At 39.4% G+C, this 21,504-nt stretch overlaps 1 protein-coding gene across 6 annotated transcripts in view; it reads left to right on the top strand.

Moving 5' to 3' along the window:
* Positions 1 to 21,293, top strand: part of CDK5RAP2 (CDK5 regulatory subunit associated protein 2) — an 81,028-nt gene extending 59,735 nt beyond the window's left edge. For 5 of the 6 annotated variants that reach the window (XM_069873603.1, XM_069873602.1, XM_069873600.1 and 2 more), the window contains 12 exons: positions 1,094 to 1,278; positions 2,410 to 2,535; positions 7,181 to 7,297; positions 8,561 to 8,750; positions 8,961 to 9,082; positions 10,457 to 10,705; positions 12,327 to 12,410; positions 12,536 to 12,795; positions 15,206 to 15,349; positions 16,782 to 16,920; positions 20,220 to 20,266; positions 21,094 to 21,293. In XM_069873603.1, coding sequence (XP_069729704.1) covers positions 1,094 to 1,278; positions 2,410 to 2,535; positions 7,181 to 7,297; positions 8,561 to 8,750; positions 8,961 to 9,082; positions 10,457 to 10,705; positions 12,327 to 12,410; positions 12,536 to 12,795; positions 15,206 to 15,349; positions 16,782 to 16,920; positions 20,220 to 20,266; positions 21,094 to 21,153 — 1,723 coding nt within the window. In that variant the 3' untranslated portion in view covers positions 21,154 to 21,293. The remainder of the gene's footprint in view (positions 1 to 1,093; positions 1,279 to 2,409; positions 2,536 to 7,180; positions 7,298 to 8,560; positions 8,751 to 8,960; positions 9,083 to 10,456; positions 10,706 to 12,326; positions 12,411 to 12,535; positions 12,796 to 15,205; positions 15,350 to 16,781; positions 16,921 to 20,219; positions 20,267 to 21,093) is intronic. The other variant, XM_069873601.1, reaches the window with a different exon arrangement.
* Positions 21,294 to 21,504: the final 211 nt, after the last annotated feature.

The raw sequence follows: 21,504 nt of genomic DNA, 5'->3' as shown, positions 1-21,504 counted from the left end.
CTTTTTTTCCCCCCTCCTTAGCAAACAGCTGAGATAATGAAGGGAAGCATCATGCTACCAGGATCGTTCCTTTCACAAACAAACAAAATGTTCTATGATACACTGTTGTGTATGTTCAGATGTAATCCTAATTGCGGCTGCTAGGAGGGAGAGTCAGGCACCTTTCTGTTCCCATGACCTTGGGGGTTGGCTCAGGATCACTCAAGTACAATTCTCAAAACACTCTTATGCTGAAGGTGAAGAGAGCAGGTGTTGTTATGCTGCATATGTTGGTTTTATGCCAGCCTGAGGCTCTTCTGTGCTACAGGAATCCTCAGCTGCCTGTTCAAGGCATCTTGAGGTCCCCTGATCATGGAGGTGACTGTCTCGCGCTGCAATATGAGCCCTAGGCTGGAGATCCATTGATTATTCCTGCTGGCTTGAGTGAGGTCTGAATTTCAGTCTTGAGATATAGCTGCGATGTGTAGTGGTTTCTTGCCTTCTGTCACACATATTCACCGGCTTTACCTGTGTTGGATACATTTGACACCAAGTTCTCCGTTCATGCTTCCAAAGCAATAAAATAATTTTTGTATCTTAAAACATCCTGTGTTCAGTTCTGGGCCCCTCACCACAAGAAGGATGTTGAGGCTCTGGAGCGAGTCCAGAGAAGAGCAACGAAGCTGGTGAGGGGGCTGGAGAACAGGCCTTATGAGGAACAGCTGAGAGAGCTGGGGGTGTTTACCCTGGAGAAGAGGAGGCTGAGGGGAGACCTCATTGCTCTCTCCAACTACCTGAAAGGAGGTTGTAGAGAGGAGGGAGCTGGGCTCTTCTCCCAAGTGACAGGGGACAGGACGAGAGGGAATGGCCTTAAGCTCTGCTAGGGGAGGTTTAGGCTGAACATTAGGAAAAATTTTTCACAGAAGGGGTCATTGGGCACTGGCAGAGGCTGCCCAGGGAGGTGGTTGAGTCACCTTCCCTGGAGGGGCTTAAGGGATGGGTGGATGAGGCGCTGAGGGGCATGGTTTAGTGTTTGATGGGAATGGTTGGACTCGATGATCCGATGGGTGTCTTCCAACCTGGTGATACTATGATTCTATGATTCTATGAAAAGGGATAACGAGAAGAACACCACAAGGTACCAGCAACTGAAGGATGAATCACCTGTACCATCTGCTCTTCATAGCTTGTCTGACTTTGATTTGTCAGAACAGTCGTCTCTTGGATCACCAGAGCACAGGCTTGACCTGGAAGGACAGCATGGCACACTGGCGCTTCTGCCAAACAAGTTTCCCCCAGGTGATTTTTTTCCCACTGAAGATTCACTAGATATTGGGAAAATGTGATAAATAAGACACAAGGGAACTAATTAAGAAATAATGAAGAATGTTTGTCTGTTTCAGCTTTCCAGTATCTTGCATAATCATTGCAATTTTGGTAATAAGGCGTGTAGAGATGGCAACCATTTGAACTGCCTCCTGTTTGAAACAAAATTAACTATGATATTTTGTGTCTGTGTTGTTTTAAACTATCGTCTTTTACTGTACTCCAGACGGTCTTTAAATAGACAAGTTATAAGGGGAAAACAGACAATTGTCAAGAGATTATTACATTGAAAAAGAGAGATTTTCTAATTTTTTAAAAGCCAGTGTTGTGTTTCCTTGAGAATTGTAAGTGCTGCATAATTAATAAGTGGTGTCATGTTTGACCTGGATAGTTTCACTAAGTGCAAGTGATGCAGTAGTTTGTTATAGGCAACGATGAAAATTTAATAGCTGAGATAGCATGTACTGTTCAGGAGAAAAATATTGCAGAGTAAACCAGGGCTGTGTGACATGGATAAACTGACAAATGAGACTGTGACAGTTAGAACAGATAAGTTCCTGAGTAAAGCTGAAACTTACAGCCAATGGAAGAAAAAATGTAGAATGGCAAAGCAAGAAAGAGAAGGTACAGTAATGCAACTTGATAGAAGAGACTTATTTATTATTGTATGCATTGTGTAAGTCAAAGTCAAATTTATGTCTGAGTTACTCTGGTAAGCTTCCTATTGTTATAAGGAAAAATGTATACTGTGGTGTGTGAGCCTGAATGTGAAGCTGCACTGCAGAACTTTGGATTTGTTTCCCAGATTGGGGAATGTTTTAATTAGGTAAAATTGTTATCTACTACAATTCTGTAAGAAGAAGAAATTTAAAGGCATTAAAACTTTAGCATTCTTCAGGTTAAAATGCAGAGCTGGAATTTTCACTCACTGCACGATTTGTATGGAAAAAGGCAGTTGTGGAGTTGGATATTTACTGTCTGTCATTTGGAACAGCTCTGTATAATTTTTTTAGTATTAATGCACGTTAGATTTGACAGGAGTACACAGTGTAAAGGAATACAATCATTTACTCTAAGTAAGAAGTGGTCTCTTGGTGTATTTAGAGTTATTAATGGAGCATCTGCAAGAAATTCGAATCCTGAGACAACGCTTAGAATACTCCATAAAAACTAATGAGAGACTGAGGAAGCAGCTTGAGAGACAAGTGACAGACAAGGAGCCAGATCAAGGTAAGAATTTATTTCCTGACACATTAAATCCACGTTTCCTGCTTAAAGCCTGAGGGATCAAATGTTGCTGGAAATGTTTTTGTGTGCTTTTTGGAACAAGCCACACCCCTTTACAGTTGGAAAGTGATGTGCCTTTCTCTGAACACTGCTGTCTCTCAGGCATCATCAGCAGACATAGCTTTTCCATGCTTGTAAAGCAGCATAAATACAGATCTAATGTGCCTCTTCCTTGAGTTCGTTGCTTGGAGTGTACCCAGTACCAATGCTTAAATCTTATATGGGATACAGGTACCCCACACAGCCTCAAACCTACAAGTGTGCCTATTGCTAAGGGAGCAGTGCTAGCAGGGAGTTTGATGACAACTGGTGATACCACGCTTGAATTTAATCTGGAGGACTGAAAGACCCTTCTAGTTCTGTTACCAGCAGACCTTTCCCCCTCCCTACCCCTTTGGGATATCATTATTGTTACCACGGTCTTGGGTTTTAGGTTGTCATCTTTTAATTCTCTGCTGTATCCAGCCAGGGGCAGTTGCAGAGGGAAAGCCCATTTTATCAAAATAATTTCAGTGGGACCTGAACTCAGTATGAATGGAGGAGGAGAGGCTTTGCTCTAAACTACACTGCTGCCATGGATCTAAAGTAGGGATGTTGTGGAATTAGCTTTCCTATCCCCTCTCTGGGTTACCCAGAGTGGTGAATACAGCACCACTGCTAACAGGGCTGGTGAAGATGCCTTCTCTGCAATTTTATGACTGCTTTAAAACCAGCTTGTGTTTACATACAGGGACAAAATATCTGTAAGACAGAGCCTGGGCCGTGGCGTTCAGCTTGTCATTTGAATTGATTGGTGTGATAAATGTGTCCTACACAAAATGACATCGTGAGTTTTTAATGAGAAATACCTGACAGAAACTGATGGAAATTTTAACGTAGAGCTGGTTTTCATTCCAAACTCTAATATAAAGCAGTGGATGGAAAATACTAAAAATAGGTATGCAAATTCAGAGTCACTGCTCTCTGTTGCTAGTGTTCAGCATCTTTGAAAGCCAAGCTCTGCGTTTAAAACTTTTCACAAGAAGGCAGCCAGGCTTTCACTAAGGGTGCTTCTGTAGTGCCTTTCCAAGCACACCGCACCAGGTGTACTTTCCCACAATTTGCTCTGTTCTTGCTCTCCTTCCTTCCTTTTCCCCTATGGGACAATTGATTAATATGCAATATTACTCAGAGTGGAAGCAGGCAATAAATACATACATGCTTTCCTCTTACTCCGTTTCACTAATATTGACGTTGGATTCATTATGTTTTACATCATCCCCATGATCCATTTCTCTTGCTGTTTAAATGGAGACTACCTGCAAATGGCAGTTTGCTTTCAGGAATAGTTTACGGTGATGGAAAGGTGTATAAAAAGCATCCCTTTCATTCATGAAGTATTTACACTGCTGGAAAGGCCTGCTGTTCTCATGAAATAACCACACTGAAACACTTCCAACTCTTTTACAGCTTCATAAAGATTCTGGCAAGGGCATCCTTTAATGCAGTGAAAGTATATTTTCTTTATAAACTGTCTTTGGCTTTCCATCTGTCTTCTTCTTGCCTTAGAGCATCTACCAATGCATAGAGGAGAAAACTGGGAAAGAAAAAAGCAACTACTTGTTAAGCAGCTCCTTTTGTTACTATGTTCTTTCAGTGCTTCCTGGTTCTTTGCATTTTGCAAATCTCTTTCATGTTTTCACTTGTGTGTATTCCCTCTTCTAGTAATGATGCTGCTTTTTTCTCTAATAGGTGGGCCTTTTTTGACATTCATTATAAAAAGAAGTTCCTAAGTGAAATTGAAGCAGATTTTAGCTTTGGGACATAATAATTCACAACAATTTTTTTTCCTTTAACATAATAGTTCTTTAGTTTGTATTCCTTTAAAAAAACAAAACCAAGTTGTAACATTCTTTATTGTTGATGAGAGCCTGTTAAATTCTTGTGATGTTGTTTGCTCAACCAAAGGTAATGCATAGAATTATTCTTGTCTGATAAATTTATATGGATGTTTATACATGCATCTGCCCACTATTTTTGCCCTGCCGTTTTTAATATTTAGGTTTTCTAAGTATTTAAATAGCTCTGGGCTTCTAGTATTTTATAAACGACTCAAGTGTTGGTAATGAGTGCATTGTTACTACAGAGCTGAGGTTTGCAGTGGAAGTAAGTAGAACTAAAATAATTGCTTCAATCATTTCAAATGTTAGGCTTCAAAATAAAATCAAAGGTTTAATTTTGAGTTTCCTAGGTTTCAAATGTGATTAATAGCAGTCAACATTAAAAGGGGGTTTTGTTGTTGTTCTTTTTTTAACCCTTAAGTCACTGATGTATCTACTCAGGCTTATTGTCAGCTTTAGTATGCCTTTATTTTGCTTTACCTGAGAATGAATATTCCCTTCCTCTTTGCTGTGATTTTCAATAGTTCCTGTCTTTCAGTCAGTGCTTCCTTTGAAACCTTCAACGTGTGCTTCCTTAGCACTCACTTTTTCAGCACAAAATATAATGAAAACTCAAGTGCATTGCAATTGTGGGCCTTGATGCTCCACTTTACCCTGGTTAGATGGACTTTTGCATCTGCAGAGAGCATAATTGATGTCAGCAGGGTTCTGCACAGAAGTAGCAGTCTCAGTAGTGGGTCAAATTGCAGGATTGTTGGCCGTGTTACCACTGGCTCTACATTATCCCTTATTATGTAAGATAACTAATAGTTATATTCTAAAGCCTTTCAGTAGGAGTATGATAGCATAACTTTTCAAATAGGATAAAGCTGGGTGATGGGCAATAAATTAAATTAGAATCAAGATGAGACCATCAAGCCTTGCCACTTCAAGTTGAATTGCTTTGTTAGAATCTGAAAGGGAAAAGCCTTTTGAGTTCACATAGCTACCTCAACTCTTTAACATATAGATAGTAAAATGCCATTAGTGCCAGGCTTCTAGAGCCTTTGAGTCTTTCAGTAATGACAAGAGGTGCGTATCATGGCACACTACATCCCAGTTAGGTAGTGAGTAAAAGCTTCAGTTGGGATTACAATAAAATGAGATTACTCAGAGGAAGTGCAGCACATCAAATTGAATTGAACTGCCGGAGCTGAAAGGCATCCTCCTCATACATCCAGCTAATTTTTTTGCCAGCTGGTTATTTCTCTATTAACCAAATAGTTGACACTCATGTGGATATTTCAAGCTTTAAAGTGTAGGAGATACAGTGATAACCAATCAACTGAAAAATACTTTTGATAGTAGTGTTAATTCCAGAGGGTCCTGAAGTGTTTTACTGACTATAAGCGGGTTATAAAGGGCAATAACAATTATTTGACTTGCATTTCAGAGGCAGTCACCTTGAGACTGGAAGGTGGCACTTTTCAGAATGCACTGTAACGTTACACATCACTGTGGGATGAGTAGCTTAAATACAGTGCATTATGAGGATTGCCTAGGCTGGAGTTTGACTAGCTACATGATTTAACACTTATATTCATATGACTAGCACAATAAGATCCTCAGAGTAGGATTCATCACCCTTCAAGTTTCTAAAAGTTAGACATCTAACTCTGTACTGGCTACCCAGAGCTTCTTGTGAAGGCACTGGAGAGAAGTATGTCTCTGGAGAACAGGGCGTCTCATCCGCAGAGAGGTGTGGAGAGGATGCACTGGATGAGTCACTCTCTGGACTTGTTTCTCCCCATAACTGTTAATGGTTGATCAACACTGGTTATCTAAACACTGATCAACGCTCAGTTATCTTCATTTTGGATACCTAAATTTAAGCAGGAACAATCTTCACCTCTGTGATCATAAATGGGTACTCAGTTTGTAGTCAAAGACAGCGACTCAGGCCTTGTGTTCTAGATTGGTGTGGGAACATGTGTATTACCAGACTATAAACTATGGCTATAAACTGGAGAGGGGCAGATTTAGACTAGACATAAGGAAGAATTTCCTCACTGTAGTAGTGGTGAGGCACTGGAACAGGTTGCCCAGGGAGGTTGTGGCTGCCTCATCCCTGGAAGTGTTCAAGGCCAGGTTCGATGGGGCTTTGGGCAACCTGGTCCAGTGGGAGGTGTCCCTGCCCGTGACAGGGGGTTTGGAACTGGGTGGACTTTAAGGTCCTTACCAACCCAAACTATTCTGTGATTCCATTTACATTCCTGCCTATGTTACCACCCTCAGCCAGTTTGTAGAATGTAGTGATCCTCTACAATGGTGTCGTTGAATACAACACAACATGAACAGAGCAAGACTGAAATACACGGTAAACCTTCCTACAGTTCGCGTTCTTTTTGAAGAATAGCAATGTCACAAAATACTCTGGCATTTTGTCCTGTTGGAATTTTAGCTGATAGGTAGAGATTGCCAGGGATAATTTTGCAATTTTGGTAATGGTTGCCGGTAATGAGAGGTACTTGCGATTCAGGGCTTCGGATTACTTGGCATTAATCTGAACTGCCTTTTAGCCTGTAGGGTTAACCTTCAAAATATATAGGGGAGAAATATCTTTCATAACATGTTTTCCTGCAATTTTTTAAATTGTTCTTCTCTGGAAAGCTTAATCTTTAATGACCTAGAGATGACTCATAAATCATCCTTTATGTATATATTTATAGGTTCTGCAAACATTTTTATCCATGGCTCAGAGCAGCATAATTCCCTGACTTCTGAAATACATTTCCTGAGGAAGCAAAATCAAGTTCTGAATGCAGTGCTAGCAAAAGGATCCAGAGGTAAAAATGTGCAACTGTGCTTTACAGGAATGGGCTGCAACTCATTTCAGATCAGGAAACAATAAAATATTAAATTATTTCATTAAACTGGCCTAACTAGTCTTCCCATCTCTGAAATTCCATGCTCCTGTTTTCCAAATGCTTCCATTTTGAAGTTCTCTGAAAAAAAAAAGAAAATAGCTGTAGGATCACATTATTGCTGCAAACTAAACCGTTCAGTGCAGCAGAGTTCAGAAGGTTCAGAAGTCTGCGGCACGAGGTTGACTGGGTGGGTCGAGTCATCTTCTGTTGGGAAACACTTTAGAAGAGAGCAGAACTGGGGGAATCCATCTGGAAGAGTTTGCGATCTCTGAGATTAATTTTAAATATACCCATTTTTCACGTCTGTTTAAAGAGAATTTTAAAAGTCTTCCCTCTTCTTTTCCCCCAAGAAATCTGCCTGCTCATCAACTGGGTTTGTAAAAGCAGCTTAAGACACTACTATAAGGCTTGATATTCTCAGACTGCTTGTGTAAAAGCACTGATGCTTCTTCACAGTTATGTATTTGGTCACCTGTGTTAGTACTTCTTGGTGCTTATCAGTCTGTTCAAGTTCTACCTTTTTAATGAATGTATTCCCACTTTAGTTTGTTTCCACATTTGACAATATGATCAGATAATATCAAATTTTGTTTTTTTATAAGAATCACAATGAGTGGAGCATGTTTGCCCCTGTGTTTTAAAATAATGTTGATATCTCTGGAGTTTGTGAGCTGCTTTTCCCTTTGTTCCTGGGTGCCCTAGAGAAGGGAAGAAGGACTGCAATGGTGCATTTTGCAGATCAGCAGGGCTATAGGAAAGAGAAGACAAAGGAATTTCTGTGAGACAAAGAGGAACATGGCTGTAACTTGCCTTAGAACAATTCCACTTTTCTCCCTAAAGAGAAATCAATTCCATTTTTTTAATGAGGATTGTCAAAATTCCTGTGCCTTCTTTGGGACCCTGCTAACTCTAGTTGTTGAATATGATCCTTCTGACCCAATTCCAAGGGGTGCTAGGGACATTTGACACATAAGGTTGTACACAAGATTTCCTTGAAGCTTTGTGAGTCCTGGGGGTTAAATGTTGCATGTTACAGACAATGCATCTAGCAAAAGTCATTAGAAAATTGAAATACTGAAAACCTAAAACTCACAAGAGCGGCTGTAAGTTTCTGACAGTTGTTTTTTGTTAAAAAAGTAGGTTGTGAGCATTGCAAATACCTTGTGTTTCTTCTTGTTTCAGATAAACAAAAGGAAAATGAAAAGTTGAGAGAAACTCTTTCTAAAAAGAATGCGCTCATTGAGCATCTTCATGAGGATTATGAATGCATCAAGAAAGAAAATGAAAGGTTGCAAAAACAAATAGGCCAAAAGGAGGATGAAACCAGATATCTGACATGTCAAATCTACAGCAGTCGTAATGAATTAAACAGGTATTGATTCTATCCACATTTAGACATTCATTTAGAGCAGAAAATTGTCAATGTGACAAGTGTGTCTTTAGCCATAGCTGTGTAATGTTAATGAGGTGCATAGATATATTCAAAAGGCAAGAGAAGAATTATAGAGGGAAAGGGTTTTAGATTTTGAAACAAAATGTAAGAATTTAACTTTTAACTTAGCCATTTGTTGGGACTTAACAGGATGCAAACGGAAATTAATGTGAAGCAACATCAGCTGTCTGAAAATGAGAAATTAGTGCAGTCACTCCGAACTGAAATCAAGGTTTACGAAAAGCTGGAAGAAGCAAGAAGGAAGAGGACAGGTATGACGGGACAATTACTGCTGTACCCTTGGCCCTTACAACCCTTCCCTCTCTGAATATGACCTTGCCACAGGACAGCAGGGCTAGGTCGATTTTTCTTTGTCTCTACTTGTGTCTGCTACGCAAAGTAGAATGGACAACTTGATAAAATGCTGCTTTTTACTTAGGAGCATAACTGCGAGGTTGAGATATGTGAGATATTCTGACTAGGCATACCCATGTTTCCTTTATCTTTTTAGCTAAACTAAAAGCAAATACCGAAAATTCAGTGGCTCAGGCTGGATAAGCCTTAGATATTTACTTGTCATCTAAATACTGCTGTACCATCTTCATGGGTGGTGCTTAGGTAGCTTGAGCTTTCTCTTGTCTGAAGAGTTGGGGGTAGTGTCCTCTCCCTAGGGCTGGGAAGAAATGCTGGCACTGCTTTCTGAATGAGGTGTTTAATAATTTCCTGTCTACTTTTCTGTTGCTAAAGGTGAGGGCTAGGCAAGAGACTTATATGCCTTCTTCCTATCCTTTTAAAGAAGCTGTACCAGCACATGGCTGTTGGTATGGCTAGGTAAAAACATGGAATGCTGTTCGTTGCTACATGCTTGTTACAGGATCCAGTGAATTTCCCATTGGGAGTTCTTGTAAAAGTTGTTTTTTTTTCTTCATGATACTTTAATATACCCTGCCCTCACTGCATTTTGTGCCCAGCTGCAGCACAAGAGCCCTGTTGGCACAAGGCTTTACGCCAAAGTGGGCTCAGGGATAAAGTAAATCTCCTCACAGAACTGGTGTTCTAATGAGAGTAGCAGCATTCTCCTTGTGCGGTTGATCCCCTACCCACTGTCAGTAGAACAGTTTGATTTCAGCATGAAAGAAAACATGGAATTGTTTGTGTGCTGACCTCCTGCTATGAAAAGACAAAACACAACCCTTGCTTTTTTCAGGTTCAGATTTGTTCCTCTGTTTGCCAGGTGATTACTGTTTTCTTTTTATTTCTGTTTATAAAATTTACACTTCCAGTTCTACTCCTTCCCTCCTCCACATTCCAAGATTACTCTTTTCCTTTTTCCTTCCCCAGACTATGCATTAGTGTACTTCAAGTTTTGTAAATCTTCTTAATTTTCTTATTTTTTTTTCTTTTGGCATGAGACTTACTAGCTTTTATGGATAAAGTAAAAAATAATTTTTGGCTCTTTAAATCTTTCAAGGATAAAAGCAATTAAGGCATGATTCTTTGTCAAACCATTATCTTAATGCTGTTTGTAGCTAATTCTTAATATTGAGGATAAAACTGGCTATAATTTATTTGCTCAGCATTCTGATAATGGCTAATATTATTTTAATTGTTCAAGGTCTTAAATGTTTCTTTTGAAATTGTCTCAGATCCCAGATGTGATGCATCAGAAGAATTCCGAAAAGATCAGAATAATCCACTTGACTTACATGAACTGTTGACTGAAATACAGAGTTTGCGAGTGCAGCTTGAAAGAAGCATAGAGACAAACAAGTCTTTGCATGAAAAATTAGAGGAACAGCTTTCAAAAGGAAAGAGAGAGGAAGTGGGATCGGCGTCAGCTGTGAATATCAACTCTCTTTTCAAACAAGGATCTCAGCATTATGCAGCAATGAATGGTACTGTGCCATACATCCTTTTGCTACCCTGCGGAACCTGTGCTTTGTTCTTTAAAAATGCTTTTAAAGCCTTATGCAACATCAGCTGTACGTTTGGGAGCTGCACATCAGCCTTTCAAATCCCTTTCCTGTTAGAGCTATTAGTGCATGGGGAGGTGAAATGCACACTGCACTGTCTTACAGCCTCCAACCATCATTTCCTTCTCATTCATGAAAAGCATTTGCAGACAGTCTCCAGGATGGAAGGATGCCTACATTATATTGTCACACATTTTGCTTACCTGTTTGGTTTTTTTTTAATGCAGAGCTCTATAGTGTTTCCTCAGGGCGAGTATGTGTTACTCAAGAATGATCAATAAGTGCACTAAACAGTCTTTATATAAATTAGTTGACCCCTTTTTGCCCTTGAGGAATATTTTACCTTTATTCCAATCACTGTTAAGTGATTTCGTTCTGGCAAATCAGGGAAAATGGAGTGTTTACACTCAAGGTGAGATATATAGATAGACGTGGGATACAGAGGGCACAAGAAAGTGCTTCCTTGCTGCTGAAGTACTCTGCATAGTAGCAGCTTTCTGTACTATGGCATAAAGCCACTTCAGGTGTACATTGTGCTGTGGGAACCAATAATAATGGCCTTTTTGGGTCCGTGCACTTCACCTGAACATGTATACCTAAACCTTGTGTACCACACAGAGCAAACAGCACCAGCCAGAGATTAGTGTGAGAGCTCAGACACAACAGGGCTTTTTACCACCTTGCTACTTTTGTGGGTGCATCATGTCCAATCAGAATCTTACTTCAGATGAAATACAGAGTGAGAATGACTCCACGCTACTCTGTACAAGAAAGACACAGAATGTAGCAGAAAACGTGGGTTTCTACCATTCCCTGTGCACTTTATACTTTAACACCAAATTACAGTCATATGAGAATGGTTCCTTAGGGCCAGTCATGATCTAGTTGGTGTGGAACACCTATCATGGGGAATCTGTACTATCAGTATCCTAAAACCGCAGTTGTTCCTGGTTAGTTTCTAGATAGAATCCTAGATGTTGTTTTTGGTCTGCATCAGGCAGAGTAGGCAAGAGCTGGAGGAGCTTGTTATGTGTTTGAGAAAATGATGAATAGTTATAATAGCTTAGTTTGACACAAACCAGAAAGACTCCTTGGAATGTCAACAGCTGAATTTGTTAGCTTTCTAGATGTACTGTGATCAGTCTTTACTCAGAAGTACTAGGGTATCTGGAAGGTTTGAAGAGGGGAGAAAACAGATCTTAAGTGTGGTTTAGCTGTGAAAAGTGCCATACTTTTTGTGGAGTTAATGGGCAGCTTATATTTGATGATGGAAATATTTTCACCTGGATGTTTTTTAGATTTTCTGACAGTACTTGATTTTGGGAGATATTTAGAACTTTGGATAGATGCTAAAAAGTTAAATGTAGGTAAATACTGGAAGATACATGGTGTAGTACTAGAAAATTAGCTGTGTTTCTCTGCTTCCTGAGTCCAAAAGCAGCAGCATCAAAAAAGGAAAGGAACAGAAACGGAGAGAGGAAGTCTCTTAAGCAATGTTAAGTTCTAATGATGTGTTCTTTCTTGTCCCATTTTTTATGTATAGAATGTCTTTGCAAATGCCCTGCTACCAGCAGGAATACTTGTGAGCCACAGAAGCACGGACACTGTGTTTCACTTGTTAAAACAGGTATGTCCAAAAGTATCTTAAATGTGTGTGTTATCAGTATCCCAGGCTTGCTGTTTAAGAGAAGTCTAGTGTCAATTAGTTCAACATATAAGGTCAAAACTGATTAAACTATTTTTCTGTCCCAGGTACGCACTATGCCTCTAAAGATGATCTAGACAGCACTTCCCACTGCAGTAGCACCTCGTCTTCCAGTACGGTGTGTACCCCTCGCCTTGTGCCTGGACATCGTATGTGGGCAGACAAAAATGGGCGCCACGTTCTTGGCTTGATTGAGGATTATAATGCCCTGCGGAAACAGATTTCAGAAGGTCAACAGGTTTTAGCAGAAATGGAGATTTCTTTAAGAGAGATCACTGGTATGAAACTGCAGGAGCCTGGAATAAAGGTAAATAGGGTAAGCTGTTAAAGAGTATGGTGAATTTTACCTAGAGGTGCAAAATGTGTAGGTTCTAAAAGCAAAGAACTGGGTTAATGATGCAGTAGGCACTCTGTTGGGACACCTCAGCCTTGACAGTCCAAGTCTCATCTAGGTGTAGGCACCTATTTGTGGTTCTGGGATAATGAGGATATGGAGAAATTAGTTAATTCTGGTTCTTTAATAAGCAATCTCACTCTTGCTTGCAACTTGGAATGAGATGAAAATAACTTACTTTTACTGTGGGAACCAGTGATTGTTACACTGGAAATGGTGAAAAAGCCAAACAAAAACAACAGCCCCCCACAGATAAAACTAAAATGCTTTAGAAAAGGCTTAAACTAGGGGTATGTATCAGTAACATAAGGATAAAAATATTTAAGGAGGCTTTCTTGTAAAAAGCTTGGTGTAAACCTAGGAAAAATGAGACGGTTAAAAGAAATCTGATATACAGCCGATAAAGTTCTCCACTTGTATTCAGCCTTTTTATTAACACCAGGTGATAAGTGTACACTAATGACTGATGTATGCTAATGAAGATTGTTTCATATTAGCCAAGCTTTTTAATATTTTCCACTTCCTGGTATCAGTTGGAACACAGTCGCAATATCAGCAGCTAGTCTAGAAACTCAAATATCTCATTAATAATCAAATATTGCCTTCTAAGACACAGTGTATCATCCTTCCTGCATCATGTAATAACATGCTTTAACTAGGTCAGCCCTGAAGCAGTCAGGCCATTGCACTAGGTGATCGTTGTAGGTCCCTTACAACTGAAAATGGTCTGATCTGGCCTATTCTGTTCTACGTGTGACAGGGTGATGTCAATCGTGGTGCTCTTGCTGTTGTCTTAAACATAACAGTTCTAAAATCAATGAAATGTTTGCCTTGTACTGAACAGTGTCAGTCCTTTTCCTCTAGAATCAGGAGGGCAGGTAGTGTTTACTTATGCTAATTTTTTCTTATTTAATATTATTAGTTTCTGGATACAGTGGACGATAGCACATTGGGGGTGGGTTGAGTAAGACAAATTTACCCACAAGCTTCAACAAAAGGGAAGGAACAATCTTTATGTGTCCTTGGCAGCTAATAATTAACTACGAAACCTAACTCTCAACAGGAGAGGCTTGGAACTGGCTTTTATATCGGCATACCAGTGCTAAAGATAGTGAGAGACTGGGATGGAGGGTGCTCAGAGACACTGTTACTGGAGGTGCTTTTAAGAACAGACTATGTGAATGTTTGAAAGTTTACACGTAATGCTTCCCTGTCTTGGAGTGGGAAAGTAAGCGTGGTGACTAATGCAGGTCCTTTTCACCCCTGAGGTTTTGGGGTTGTACAAATGTTGTAAGAAGTGTGCTCCCTGCTCTTCAAGAACCAGAAGGTCTTAACTGCATGGGTAAATTTGCACTACTTATTTTTCTAGTTAAAATTAGTAAAGCTACTGAAGACGCAGTCTTCAGCAATTCCAAAATTCTTTTTGTGTTACGACATGTGTGCTCACACAGTAAAATGGTGTCTGAATGACACTTAAGACTTTCTGAAGTATCATATCTTTTCAAATGACCTAGTTAAGATACTGATAATGACTGTAAAAGTAATCTCGGTAAGTTTTTAACTTGTTTTGTTGGTGTAAAGATAAAAGCAGTAAGTTTCACAATTTGCAGTTTCCTATCAAGCTTTACATAACTGAAGTTTCAAACTACTTGGCAAATGGGATATTTTATGTGACAGGAGGATTCTGGTTCGATAACAATGCTAAATAAGTATTCAAATGATATGCTGCATGGGGCAGGAGCTGGGAGTGCTATTCTTTCATTACCCTTCCCCCTTCTGCATCACCATCGCTTTGGTAATTCATTTGCTCCCCTTGCATTCTTTCCCTCCTTTATTTCACATTTATGCAATTTCTTCAATTTGGTTTTCTAATCTGTCAGCAGAGGAAAACATTTTATGTGTGTCCTGATAGTTATTTCAGCATTTAATGGAACAGTTTAAAGGGTCTGCTATGGAAGAAACATCTATATTGCTTAAATTGATGTCTGTAATCATTTGACTTTCAAATAATGTGACACAAAATGCGAATGGAGAAAGAAGAGAGTTGCCAACTATTACCATGTGGCACAGCAAATCTAGTAAATATAATCTATTATTAATCATGGTTATTGATTAGGATAAATTCCCTCCCTTCCTGAAATTCTCAGATAATGCATAATTCAGCAGTCTTGTAAGCTAACAAATTAGCTTTTGTGGCACACCATAGCTGTGTACATCTTTTAAATATGAAGTCATACTAACTGGATTTAAATCATTAATTATGATTACATTTTCATAAAGTTTTAAGCATAAACTAGAACGTGTCTCTAATCCGATGATACAGGGACCAGACCAGGCGTCACCGCACAGCATTTCCTCAAATATTCACACAGTACAGCAGATTTTAGAAGAGGCTGCACGGTTACTGAAACTGCTCTGGAGAGTTTCCCTTCCACTGAAAGCCGCACACGGTACTCATGGCACACAGGTACTACTGCGTTTCATTTTGGGGTTTTTTGGGGTGGTTTTTAACTGTTGTAATGCATCAAGGACGATGCACTGGTTAGGAACGTGTTGTTTGGGAAAGTTTTTTGGAAAGCATGAACCCAGGATGCCCAGTCTCTAGGCTCATGGATTTAGTTAGGTCTCATCGCTGAAGGCTAAGGCTGAATTTGTGCTGGCTTTCTGTCCTGATTGTATTGTATACTGGGGTGTTCATTTACAAAATACTTCATATTAAAGATGTAATCTGTAACCCTGTTACATGATATTCAGGAAACCTAGGCAGGTGGCAAACCTTCCATTTCAACAAGAAAAGTTTTGGGCTCCCTGTTGTAGAACCAAATTCTATTTGATTATGTATACATAGTAACAATAGAAACTTCAGCAACTTTGATGTAATCTGAGCTACATTTTCCTTTTACATTTTTGATGCCTAAGCTGTAAAATAGGATGCCTTTTTTAAAAGTGTGACAAAAGCCTGTGACAAGTTTTATAACATTATAACTAAAAAGGATTGCGGTATGCAAATGAATGGAAGTAAACTGAATGAGGAGTGAATTATCTATACTGTCATAATACCACCACTCAGTAATGAAACTGTTTCAAACTCTGGCTTTAAACCAAATCTAATGTGTTTTCACTGAGGTTTTTATATGTGTTTCTTAAGGGAAGCACGATATTGCTGGGAAGAAAACAAGTTCAGAAAAGTAAATGTATAAATAATTTTAATAACATTTTTTTTTGTTGTTTTCCAGCATCCTTTAAAGCGTAAAATCACAAAAACAGTAAAAATGAACGGTGCTGTCTAATATACTTCACCGATATTTCAGTTCCCTGTTTGGGATGTCTGGCAAGTGTATCCTTATGGGTATATTCTATACAGGAAACTGTATGTTCCATAACATGGAACTGGTGTTGAAAACTGAACTGCGAACAATGATGCTGTCAAATAATTTTGCGATAATAGTGTCCAGGAGATTTGTACAATGCCTTTCAGCCCCTTGACAAAGACAGCATCTACTATTAAAAGAACCCTACAGAAGGAAGGTGAAAGTTCTGAACCTGGCAGCCAGGGTACTTGCTGATCCCATCACAGTGGCCTTCATTATATTTTCTAGATGGGGAGGAAGAAGAGAGGAGTGGAAGTTTAAAAACAAAAATAGGCACTGGTGTTAAGACTTTTATCAGACTAGCAGAAAAATTAATTGCACTAAAAGCCAGCTAAGAGTTGTAGTTGTCTCTTGGCAGGTGTGGTAGAATCATACATCACTGGGGATGTGAATGTGGAAGGACAGGCATTCAGTGATCTATAATCTAAGGAGGCTTGAGAGCTCTTGTACGAAAGTACATAGCTGTTAACAATGTACCAATTACTGTTTTGTAATGCTTTAATGTAAAATTTTCTTCTCTTAATTTAGGATGAAGGAATGAAAGCAGAAATATTTAGATTACGTAAGAAACTGTCTGAGCAAGAGAAGAAGTTACACAGCACAGTGAAACGCTTGCACTCCACAAACCAGCTGAAGGAAAACATGGAGAAAGTCATCATCGACCAGTGTAAGTGTAGGCTTTATGACTGGTTCTTAATCTTTGTAGTCTGTGACTTACTTCTACAATTGGAGAAGTGACAAAATGACTATAGGCACCCCTTCTTTTGCTGTTGGAACTGGTGTTCCCTTGTGCGTCCTCAGTTATTAGTGACAATTCAGGAGGTTCAGGCTGTGTGGAACTGGTAGAGCCTCATTCAAATGGGAAGAAGTTGCTGAACTACAAAAGGCGCTTAGAACAACATGAGTAATAGTTTATGGTTTGCACAACCCCCTGATAATGGGTCAATCCATGCAGCTGCCACTAATTGCCACTAATTACTTGAGTTATCTGATTTCAGCTACTGCCAGAGTTTTCTTTCCTATAGCAGTGCCTGACAGAGGCAAAGTTACTGATGCTGTAGATCATTTCAGCCAAAGTTCTTGATGTTGTCCTTCTCAAAACTATGATTTTGCCTTAGTCTTGCTAAATCTTGAATTAGGCTTTTGGGTTTCCTGAGGTGTCTGTGTATAACACTCGAGGTCTGAGAAAAGAGGGAAAAGCCAAAGTAGCAGCAAAGATTTGTCAACACTCTATGCCACACTAAGAAGTGCAAGAGAACAGAAGGCTTGCAGCAAGGGAAACAGAAGTTTCCTATGAGTCATTTTTTAAAGAAAAATTAGGATGTGATATGATATTTTACTTTTAGCAGCCGTATCTAGAAAATTATGTGGAAACATGAAAACAAGTGGGACGTGGACTATGTTGTGGCTGTATTAAGCCAGGTGTCTGTTTTAAGTGATCCATCTCCTCTGCTTTAGAGTTTAATCACTCAACAGAAGAGAGCTGAATGGAGCTGACCTCTTCTCTACCTTCTTGCTATGGCAATGTGTGTATTGCAGGCAGAGGCTTTAATTTGCTTTTTTTAAAAATATATATATTTCTATCCTTACTTTCTATTAAGATGTGGGACAAAATGACTCGTTAGTCTGTGCTAGAATGGCACCTGTGTTACCATTCATGCAGACTCTAAAATGTTACGCACCATGCAGAGTTATGAAAATGGCCAGGATACCATTAGTTAGTCATTTAAATGCAGTGTAGAGGTATAACTGTTTTTTAGCTCCATAGCCTGCAGTTTCTGTGTCCAAGGTACATGTATCGTCTGCCTGCAGATTATTTTTTTAAGCATTTGTGGGCTGATTTTTGGTCACTTCTGTAAGAAGTGTAAGTATACGTTACTTATATTAAGTCCAGAATTATCTTTTGTTCAGGTTTTACATTTAAATAACTCAGTTTGGGAGTTGTCATGTAAAAATCAAAGCTATTCTATTATGTCTGGCCAAATAATGTCCCTGGGGTAGATTTACTGCTTTAGGTTGGTCAGTTCCTTTGTTCCAGTGACGTCTCAGACAGATGTACTGGGTAGTTGCAGTAGGGCTGGGCAGGGTATAAATCAGCGGAGCAGAACCTTATGGCCAAAACATTATGCCACAGCCACTCTACCCACACATACTTTCAAAAAGAAAACAGCACATCTCCTCTTATTTTGCTTTTCAGGGCATTCAGCCTCATCTGAACCAGGTCCTACTAAAATGAAGCCTGCATTTTCTGAAACCTCTTTAATGCAAAGTATTGCCTGGCTAGCAGCAGCTTCGCTATTAGTGTCACATCCTTTAAATTCTCTTCCTGTACTGAATTTAATGTTTTTGATTTAGAAAAATCTAGTTTGCCAGGTGAAATGAATTTACTAGCAGAGTTCTTTATGAGTAGAGAGCACTCTGCTACCCAGAAAGACCTAGATACGATTTTCTCTAAGTTTCATTGATTACGGGCATTATGGATGTCAAGTTACCTCTGCCTTAAAGAGCCATTTCACAAATGTCTCCAAATTGCATCTGTACACAGATTCCTGACCGAGCATACAACAAAATATGAGACTGCTGGATTTTTTAGAATGCTTACACTTATTTTTGTTATTCCTTCCTTTTTCTAGCAAGAAAGCAAAGGCATCGCAGTAGGTGACCTTGTCTTCCAAACATCCTCTTAGCTGGCCACTCCGCTGAGGGTACTCAAGTTCCCTCTGTTATTTAGTTCAGTATTCCTAAATCTATTTAGAGGCAGAGACTGGAACATTCTTGTGGCTCAATCTTCTGTTTTTTCTCTGGCAAGAGAACTCATTGCTTGTAAACCTCATCTGAACCCCTGAACATGTAACAATGTGGTGCCAAATTGCAGTAATCTGCCAAGGGTATAATTATTTCGTGACAGCTCTACCCTTGGTGTTGTTGGGTTCTTATTATTGTAATGAAAAATCTTTATTATGGCTAAATTGTTTATTTTTGAGACTGGAATATTAAATTGGTACTTGTGAGTGGTATTTTTCTGCAGTTATGGAGCTGACAGAGATTAGAGAATCACATATTTAACCTGACATTTCTAAATATCAGTTTTGTTTAGAAGCATCCCCTCCTCCGTTCGCAGGTCGCGCGCTGTCCCCACAAAGGCAAACTAGCTAGATGAATAGAGAAAACTTGGAACCCTTCAGAGCAAGCTACTGATGTGATTTCCCCACAGCATCTCTAGGTTGCTTTGTCCTTGAACTGCTGGAGGAGCTGGCTGACTTCTTCTGCCATCTGTCCTCTTCCCAGCCCACTGTCCCCCATAATCTCTCTGCTGCAGTTTTTCTTCCGTCTCCTACTGGCTGCCCCCCCAGCCCAAGGAGGCTATGGCATAGCTCTAATTGTAGTTGCCTCATGCACTGTCTCCTCTTAAAATTAACAGAAAATATTCCTTTGACTTAAATCGAGGGAACCAGGTCATCAGTATCACAGAGGCTGTTTTATCTGTGACGTTAAATGTAGCGATGAGCTATGTATGTGCTCACTGTATTGTTTGTTCTTGGTGTGGCAGAACAACTTTAAAAACCCTTTCTTGACGTTTGGATTTGAAAAGCAGATTATGTGTGAGGTGAAAGATTCGCTGGGGGTAGGAAATAGTATTCCAATGGTGGCACAGCTTTGGACCTGCCCTGGGGTCCTGGGTGACTCCTCCCACTCTTCCTTAGCTCTGTCTCCTTGTACAGTGTTGACCCTTAATTTTGGGTCATTGCAACTTTTATTGTACAGCCTGAGCTTCTGAATGGGGTTCCGGAGGGAGGAATGGTTCTGGATTGTGGTGAGTAAGGAAGTTGAAGTAGTGGTAGGGGCCTGGTCGCTGCCCGTTGTGTAGATGTGGGTTCGTGCATTAAATACTTGATCTTAAGACTTGAATACAGAGAATACAGAAAGGCTGTGCTGTATTCTTTTTAATCTTTTCTTTCTTTCCAGTGGTTTTAACTCATGATGTCTTGAAGAAGGCTAGAGGAAACCTGGAAGTAAGTAAAATTTTTGCTTGCATCTCATTCCTTGGTGTATACTGATTAGAAATACACATTGCTGACAGTAGTATTTTGCAGAATTAGTCTGATTTGTTTTAGGTTTGTTACCAAATCAACTCCGGGTAACAGCATTTTAGCATGATAAGTATTATGCAATGTTTGATGCTTAAATTAGAGTTTTATGACTGACCACGTAAACAGCAAAACCCTCTCCTTTCTGATGCTTTCCCCAGATTACTATTCATGTCTGTCATCTCCTTCAGTAGTTCATTTTCAGCAGATCACAGTCCAATAACCTGTCTGCTGCATAAGTTCACAAAAGACACCCTTATTTAAAGTTTGGATACGTGTTTATAGCAAGAGGTGCCTTTTCTTTAAAATACAGGCACAACGGGTAAGGCTTTTGTAAACAGCTATTTGCTAATGCCGTGTATTAAATTAGTGTGAGTGGTTGAGTAATCACTGGTCAGATTTGATTTCTCTTTACTCCCAGAAGAGTGTAACACGCTTCTTAACTCCTAAATCTCACTCTTCCCCTCACACCACTCCACTCTGAATGCTTGTATGCTACCCAGCTCCTCCTTAAATCTTCCTCTACCCTTTCCTGTGAATCTCTTCTCCTGTATCCTCGTCGTCAGGGCCACCTTGAACATCTGCCTCTGAGTTAAAAAGTGAGGACACAAAAATCTGCTCACAGAAGCCTTATCACTTTAATTTAAAAGTGCTATTTTTAGATCCTTTTGCAGTGTTATGGCCCAGATATGGGGACAAATTGTATGCATTTGAAGTACTGTAAAACTAATAATTATTGTTTTTCTAACCAGGTCCCACCAGCTGAGAATCAAAAATCACCTTCCCATACCAACAAAAAAAGGATTCTCTGAAGGAGGCAGTTCTACTGGTAAAGAGTGGTTCTGTGATTCCTATTGCCTTACTATTTATTGGTGTAAAAAATGTTTGTTCAGCTCTTTTAATGGAATCAGCGTTTCACCAAAACCAAAAAAATAAAGAGGACAAAAAAGAATTCTTTTGGTAAATAACATATTTAACATTTTCTGTAATGTAAAAGATAGTTTTTAATATTTATTACAAGCAAGGTACTGGAGGTATTGAAGAAAAATCCAGACTTTTTTTAAAGTTGGCTGATTTGAAATTTTATATTTGTACTTGTCTTGTTATAAATGTTTTTGTTGTTGTAGTCAAACAGGTCACAAAAACACCAAGAATGTGATCCA

The sequence above is a fragment of the Phaenicophaeus curvirostris genome, chromosome 20 (genome assembly GCF_032191515.1).
Source record: "Phaenicophaeus curvirostris isolate KB17595 chromosome 20, BPBGC_Pcur_1.0, whole genome shotgun sequence".
Taxonomy (NCBI): domain Eukaryota; kingdom Metazoa; phylum Chordata; class Aves; order Cuculiformes; family Cuculidae; genus Phaenicophaeus; species Phaenicophaeus curvirostris.
The sequence above is the reverse complement of the archived record's forward strand: the minus strand, read 5'-3'. Positions and strand labels throughout refer to the sequence as shown.